Here is a 7,535-nt window from a genome sequence, read left to right as displayed (position 1 = left end):
AAAATTGGCGAGAAGGCCTTAACAGGGCATCTCCTGACTGCTCGCAGAGATGCCCCGTCACCCTCCCGCCAACGACCCTCTGTGGTGCGGTAAATTTGTCCAGTTTAAAGCTTTCAGGAAGCACTTTTGCCATCTCAGTGGCCTTGTGGTGGAGTGTCCACCCTGAGACTGGAAGAGTTAAAATCCACGTACCAAAGACTTAAAAATCCCGCCCTGCTCGACACTCAACATTAAGGGGTCAGATTGGGGGGGTTAAACCATCAAATGTTGCCCTAGCGCAGCTGTGTCTGCAGCTCGCCGCTCCCCCAAATGTAGAGAACAGGTTTCACACACGTGAGTGCTAACAGGACTTTGACTTTATTCCTCTAAACTCTGAGGATGAGTTTGTCAGCTGACGGCTAAGAGGAATCCACAATAACTGTCACAAAAACAATTTATCTTTGTTTTACTGCACAAGTATATGACTTTACATCCGTGTTTATACTTTAACTCTTGCATAAGTGGAAAAATGTGCCTTTCTGGCTTTGTTAATGAATCTAAAGGCAGAAGGTCAAGTTTTTGGAAGGCTAAATCTTAGCTTAAAGTCACAAATGCCAGCAAGCATCATGTCTACTTTATTGTCCAAGCAAGTCATGTTTTTGCTAAGGAGGGCAAGTCCAGTAAGTCCAGTTTTAATGGGGTAGTTTAACTGCTGTTTTTGCCTTTTCACATGGGATGCTCTCCTGTCATATTTGGGTGTTTCTGTAGTTCACTTCCTGTTGAACTATAGGATTAACATTGCGTTTGGTGACATACTGAATATTACATTTTTTAGCCATATTAAAATTTTCATTTTTTTTTCTTTAAATATACTATTTTAAAATGTAAAAATGCTCTCTGGTTCAAGCAGTAACATTTTCCCCTTTTTTGTATTTTATTTTTCCTCTTACCAAGATAAGCTTTTGTTTTCTGCACCTTATTGAGACTATCTTTGGGGATGTCCGAATTCCTTCACTACTCACTATATAGTGTGTTCGCCACTTTGTAGTCTTATCAGAATCTACAATGCCAAAGCTGAGTGCACTAGAAATTTCCCAGAAGTCTTTGGCAAAAACCACTGTGTATTATGCTCACTACATGAGCGAATTAGACCACAATGCATTGCGTTTGTAAATTTTTTGCAATTTTTCGAGCATTGTCTTACTGTCAGTTTTTATGTTTTTTACAAATATTTAAGCAGAACATAATAAAACTTTGATAGCTGCTTTTCTCTGATTGAAAAGAAGATTTTGTGTTTAAGCGTCCCTGGAGATGCCTCAGGTGTTAAATTCGTGATTATCCAGGAAGTCCTGAATATGAAACTGCTGCTGCTGGTCAGCCTTTGATTTCACTCAGAGCTGCCGGCCAAACATTTTTTCTTTTTTTATAAAGTTGTGAACGGATGAGACGATGGCCGATCTACAGCTTGATCTCACTCTGTGGACCTCTCAAATTTTCCGTAGTTCCAGAGAAGACAGACGAGTACCTGCTGAGCAGGTTTCAGGGAGACGGCGTGAGGTACAAGGCCAAGCTGATCGGCATCGACGACGTTCCGGAGGCGCGGGGAGACAAGATGTGCCAGGACTCCATGATGAAGCTGAAGGTAGAGCACTAATTCTTCTGATCTTTTATGAAAGCGATTTTAATTTGTTTGCGTGGCTGCAGGGAATGGCGGTAGCGGCTCGGTCTCAGGGCAAACATAAACAGAGGATCTGGGTCAACATCTCGATGTCGGGTATAAAGATCGTTGATGAGAAATCAGGAGTAAGTCCCACTCACTTCCTGCCTTTTGAGCGCCACATTTCTGTGCTTAATCGGCGTTTTTCCTCTCTTTTCAGGTGATCGAGCATGAGCATGCGGTGAATAAGATCTCCTTCATTGCCAGAGACGTGACGGACAACAGGGCGTTCGGATACGTGTGTGGAGCAGAGGGTCAGCATCAGTTCTTCGCCATAAAAACTGCACAACAGGTACGTCTCAGGAGCTCACGGATTAAAAGAAACTGCAGAAATGAAGCTCATTTCTTTGTTGCAGGCGGAGCCGTTGGTCATCGACCTGAAAGACCTTTTCCAAGTGATCTTCAACGTTAGGAAAAAAGAAGCAGAGTCTTCACAGAAGGTAATGTCTGCATTCAGATGGAGGTTTTCTTAAAAGTCTTGCATGTGTTGGACAGGAAACGCTCTCTTTGAAAGTCAACACTGCCTCTCTGTGTTCTTGCAGTGAATCACATCCTCCAGACATTCCACTGCAATGACGTATATGTGTGTTTTTAGTGTTAACAGTGTGCTTCTGTTTTCAGGGGGAAAATGGCAGCTCTGTAGTTGAGGTAAGCTCTTGAATCTTGTTTTTCTTTGGAAATTATTTGTTCCATTCCTCAACTTTTTTTTTTTTTGTAAAGAATGGAGGTGATGCCTTGTTGGGTGTAGACGGTGGAGTCAAAACTGCTCAGGTGAGAACTGCAGCACTGTTATTTTTGTTTTGTTTATTTAATCTTCCACTCCAAAAATGGTTTTCATCATCTTTAACCCTTTAACTGGCTGCTCAACCAAATGGTGGGGCACATTTAGAAAACATGTTGATCTTGTGTATTAGTCGCCAAGGTACGGAGGCCCTGAAGCGACATTAAAGGAAAAAAATGAATTAAAAAAAAACTTTTTTATTTCACCAAAATTTAAATAAAAAACGATTTATTCTGCTTACTAACTATATATATATACACTTTTTTACACTTTTAAATTTTTCGAAAAAAAACATACTTTTCAGTCACTATCTGGTGTGAACTAGTTACTAACCAGAACATTTTCATTTCTAAAAATTTAAATGTATTTTTAGAGGGAGAGAAAAAAAATAACTTTAATTTTCCCTTTTTCTTAAAAGTTGTCCCTTTTTGAGCGGAATAAGTAGCAGGAACAAAAGCAAACTTTTATGATTTTATTCTTTTTGGGTAGTTACAGGGTTTATCATTTTTCTGACAGTGTAAGACATGTATAAATAAAATTAATCTCAAAAGTGGCATGTCTGCATACTTGTTCAAATTGTTGTGAATCACAAACGTATTCATATTAAATGGATAAAAATCCATGCACATCTTTGGTTTCCTCTGGTAATGTTTGTTGGGGAGTGTAAGCTAGCAGTAGAGGCCCTAAAAAAAGAGCTCTCGGTAATGGGCGACGAAAATGGGTGGCGGCTTTGTGCTAACGGTCACGCCCACAATTCACAGGTGAATTTTTGATTGTGTCACTGCAGAAACTGTCTGATTTTTGGGTAAAAACAGTATAAATGTATTTAATAATATCTGAAAAAGCTTGGAAAATGAATCAAAAGATGGTTGGACTATATATTTTTTCTTTTGTTAAATTGTGCTTAGTGCTCTTTTAATTATGATTATGCAGTTTTTAGCAAAAATCAAAAAGCCTGTGTCGTTTAAGACATGTTTTCTGCAGAGCAGAAGCAACTCATTAAAAATTTGAATCTGGTTTGTGATTGGCATAAAAGTTCGCTACACCAATTTCCCAGCATTCCATTGTTTACACTCCATCCTGCTAGCTTATATCGCCTCACTAGCCCAAGCTAACATTAGCATTGCAAAAACCAGAGCAATATTGGAGCTATCCAGCCGTACGGTATTGAGCCAAATTCCACGTCTGAGGAAAATGATGACATTTATGGATCTATTTGTCTGCAAATGGACGCATCATAATTGTAGCAGAGAAGGTAGACTTTGGCTCCGCCCATAGCAGTTGTTGCGTCACAAAACCGAGCTTTTTCATCCGCTGGATTTTATCTGCTGATCTTGAATAAAGAAATGCTCCAATGTAGTTTTAATCCTAAATTATTTTGTATATTTCCTCCATTGAGATTAAAATGATGCATGTTAAGAATACATTTTTTATTGGAGTAAATCTTTAAGACAAAAAGAAAAATTGTGACTTTTTGTTGAAATTCAGCCTGTGGAGCAGCTGGATCTTTTTGGAGATATGTCGACTCCTCCAGACGTCCAGGTTCCCAGTGTAAGTACTTCTGCATATTTTTGAATCATTTGTTTGTGCTTATCAAAGGTTACTCAGTTATTTCTAAAAGAGTTTTCTAGATTACAAAAAAACGTTCTCTAAATCATTATTTCTGTTTCATGTTTTTTCTTGTAATTTTCATTCCACAAAAATAATTTCTCATAAAAAAATCCAAGAATGTGTTCAGATTTGCATCCATGTCAGTTCAAAGCTGCTCCATGTAGTTAGCTGCTAAATTTAGCAATTAATTGAACCAGTGGGGGGGTCAAAAATTGACTCCACACTGCAAAAACCAAAGCTTGCATAGAACACAATATAATTTTTGTCTTGCAAGAAAATTAATCTTGAAAGCATTTCAATTGTAAAATAATATTTATTGACCAAAAACATATCATTTTTTTTTTCTCATGTGAGGAAAATTGTTAAATTTTAAGAATTTCTAACAAATTTCAAATTTCTGTCTACCTGAAGCAGAACTTGAACAATCATTCCTTCTGCTCATCATGTGATTCGTTGATTTATAACCTGTTTGTCTGCAGAAATGATTCATGAATCTTGTCTCATCTTAACCAGGACTCTAATGAAACGCTCTTGCTGGACTTTTCTGCTGAAGTTGACAACAATCAGAATTGCATAAAAGGAAATTCCTTTCTAACCTTTGGCCTCGACTCTATGATGTCTTCTGATGCCAAGAATCCCTTCACTCCAAAGTTTGGTTACTTCCCCGCCCCGGACAGTGACCCTTTCAGAGATGACCCCCTCGCTAAATCGGCGGGTGACGCCCCCGTTTCCCCCAGTGACTATCTGAACCACTTAACCGGGGACCCCAATAAGACTGTCTGTAATGGCGAGGTGAACGGCGAGGCAGAGATCAGTCAACGAAGTATTGGGTTATCCGGAAAAGCAATGATCCTTGCGCTTAACAATGGACAGTGGCCACTAGGGGGCAGCATAGTTCAAGGCACTGGGATCACTTTGACAGAGGGGAACGAGGCCGTCCTGCAAAACAAAAACCCATTTTCTGAGCTGTCTGTCTTAAACGGCGTTACTCCACGTCCGGAGGCGGATTCGGTGGTCCTGAGCCCGCCCCCGCAGAGCTCCAAGCCCGGACGAGGGCGAAGGAGTGCAAAGGTGAAACGACAGTCAGATTGATTGCAGCGGGGGGTGCATGGGTTGAGCAAAAAGGCGTTTTTTGGTGGCACGAGGTGCACTAACATCCCAGACTTATCTGAATTTTTCCACTTCACTCGTGCGGCTGAGGTTCTGTTGCATGAACTGGTGCTTCCACGCTTCTTTGCCTGAATTTCCTAATTTCACTCATTTACGCTCATCTGTCTTTCTAACCCTGATGCTTCAGTGATGAAAGATCTGGTGAGTTGTGAGGCACGTTTGGAGCACTCTGTTGTTTTTCCAGAGCTTAGTTCTAGTTTGTTCCTGTGGGTGACTTTAAAGTTTCTGATTTTTCTGGCTAGTCAGGATCAAACGACCTGTTTGGGGCAGAACTTTTTACCACTCCGGCCCCCTCTGAGAGTTCATCCGTCCCGCCTGACCTTTTCAACAATACGCCCGTAAATTCCACTCCCTCCACCATCGCCGCCCTGGGTAATCCATAAAACAATGTTAGCTTCTCTTCTCAGTCTGTTTTTATTTCAAGCTTTGTTCTCAAATTTTCAGGAAATCTTCAGTTGGGCCTCCCTGCGACCACAACTGTCCATCCTGCTGGCATGTGGGGAGCTCCTGCCGCTGCGCCCGCCATGTTTCCCATGCCAGGAGTGGGGGCCCCGGGCCCCAGGCCTGGTTTCATGCCACAGCCTGCCTTTGGGCCTCCCATGGCAGCCCCGGCATGGCCTCAGCAGATACAGCCACAGTTTAACCCCCCACCCTTGTCTCCACCTCATCTCTCCTGGGGTCAACCTGCAGCATCCAATCCCTTCCAACAAGGTGCGTTCCCAGACCAGGGAGGTCCGTCACGGCCCCCTCCGAGGGCCCCCGTCAAGCAAGCGCCTCCCAAAGTGGAGAACAGTGCCTTCACAGCTCTGGACCCTCTGGGAGATAAAGAGAAGAAGACCGGAAAGGACATGTTTAAGGACTTCCAGCTGGCCAAACCTCCCGCCATCCCTGCAAGGAAAGGGGAGCTAACCGCTAATGTCACTGCACCCCCCAGCAGCAAAGATCCAGGGGCTTTTGATCAGTACTTTACCAATAAAGTGGGGGTGGCTCAGGATGCTGCAGATCACGACGACTTTGATATCAACCAGATTCCACTAGCTAATAACGGTAACTCTCCGAATCGCTCTTGACTTTAAACTTTCCCATATATTTGGATGTCTCTGACCGTATCACGTATGTTTAGGAGTTTCCAAAGCTGCGCCCGCTGCAGTCGCCGCCCCGCTCTTTAACCCCGATCTGCTCGATTCTGCCTTTTCCTCTGCTCCAGTCGGGAACAGTTCAGCGCAGCCGCCGAGTAACAACCAGGACATGTTCGATCAGGCATTCGGAGCTCCAGCTTCCAATCCGTTTGGAGCACCACCTGTAGCTGTGGTATGGATGTTTTTTTTTTTCTCTTCCCTGGCATAAAATGCTGATACGGTTTCAAACTTGTCTTCTATTTGTTTTTTTTGTTTTTTTGTTTTTCTGCCAGAATTCTGCTTCAACTGATGCTTTTGGAGACGCTTTTGGAAATCCTTTTGCCTGACCACAAATTTGATGGAGTAAGTCTGATTTCTTTTTTAATTTTTTTATTTTATTGTCCTTATTTATATTAAAAACATAAAAATTTGAAATCTCAACTTCACAGATGAAAGGAATGAGATGAACATTGAAGATCTAACCATCCAAGACTCTTTGGAGACGAGCTGCTGTGTGCAAGACAATCCATGATGAACTCCTCCCCCTGTCCCAACTCTCCTCAACTTTAGTTCTTTTGCCCACTGATTTAAAGAGGAAAAAATGTCGTTATCTGCTGAAAGAAATGTTTGTAAAAGAAAATTCATGGTTTCACTGCTGATGTTTGTTAAAGAAATAAATCATTAATAATGCTACATGGTGTCGTTCTTGGTTTGCTTGAAAAATAAATTTCACTGTACAGGTAACCAGCATTTTGATTCAATGCTGTATTTTTTTGCACAGTAGCTGCTCACATTTAACTGCACTTTCCAAACACGGTTTATAAATTGCACAGGGAACGATTTTGAAAGGTCTTTAAAATTGAAATATTTCCTACTTAAGGTAAAGATAATGTCTCAATTGAAAATTAAACTCAGCCTTATCTTTACTTTAACAATCTTTTAAATTCAAAGATCCTATTGTTGTCTATAGTGTTGATTTATGACTTAAAATAAACAAAGTCTTAAGTGAAAACTTTTAAAGTGAAGAATTTGTCCAAATTTATACTTTGTCAGTGTTATCCCTTTTATTTGGCCATTAAAGAAAGTCACCTATTTTGTTGTCTGAGCTTTAAATATTCCTTTACAAATAAAGCAAACGCAACTCCATAAGTTACAGATT

General features: G+C 41.1%; 1 protein-coding gene across 3 annotated transcripts in view; it reads left to right on the top strand.

Annotated features, from left to right (window-relative positions):
• The window catches only part of dab2 (DAB adaptor protein 2), a 10,480-nt gene extending 3,411 nt beyond the window's left edge, over window positions 1–7,069 (top strand). For 2 of the 3 annotated variants that reach the window (XM_024298802.2, XM_024298803.2), the window contains exons 3-15: window positions 1,482–1,621; window positions 1,684–1,782; window positions 1,857–1,988; window positions 2,053–2,136; window positions 2,318–2,344; window positions 2,417–2,467; window positions 3,966–4,028; window positions 4,602–5,159; window positions 5,501–5,630; window positions 5,703–6,305; window positions 6,382–6,569; window positions 6,670–6,739; window positions 6,826–7,069. In XM_024298802.2, the coding sequence (XP_024154570.1) occupies window positions 1,482–1,621; window positions 1,684–1,782; window positions 1,857–1,988; window positions 2,053–2,136; window positions 2,318–2,344; window positions 2,417–2,467; window positions 3,966–4,028; window positions 4,602–5,159; window positions 5,501–5,630; window positions 5,703–6,305; window positions 6,382–6,569; window positions 6,670–6,723 (2,129 nt within the window). In that variant the 3' untranslated portion in view covers window positions 6,724–6,739; window positions 6,826–7,069. The remainder of the gene's footprint in view (window positions 1–1,481; window positions 1,622–1,683; window positions 1,783–1,856; window positions 1,989–2,052; window positions 2,137–2,317; window positions 2,345–2,416; window positions 2,468–3,965; window positions 4,029–4,601; window positions 5,160–5,500; window positions 5,631–5,702; window positions 6,306–6,381; window positions 6,570–6,669; window positions 6,740–6,825) is intronic. The other variant, XM_024298805.2, reaches the window with a different exon arrangement.
• The last annotated feature ends 466 nt before the right edge of the window (window positions 7,070–7,535 follow it).

The sequence above is a fragment of the Oryzias melastigma genome, linkage group LG12 (genome assembly GCF_002922805.2).
Source record: "Oryzias melastigma strain HK-1 linkage group LG12, ASM292280v2, whole genome shotgun sequence".
In the NCBI taxonomy this organism is placed as follows: domain Eukaryota; kingdom Metazoa; phylum Chordata; class Actinopteri; order Beloniformes; family Adrianichthyidae; genus Oryzias; species Oryzias melastigma.
This window is presented reverse-complemented; position numbering and strand designations above follow the sequence as displayed.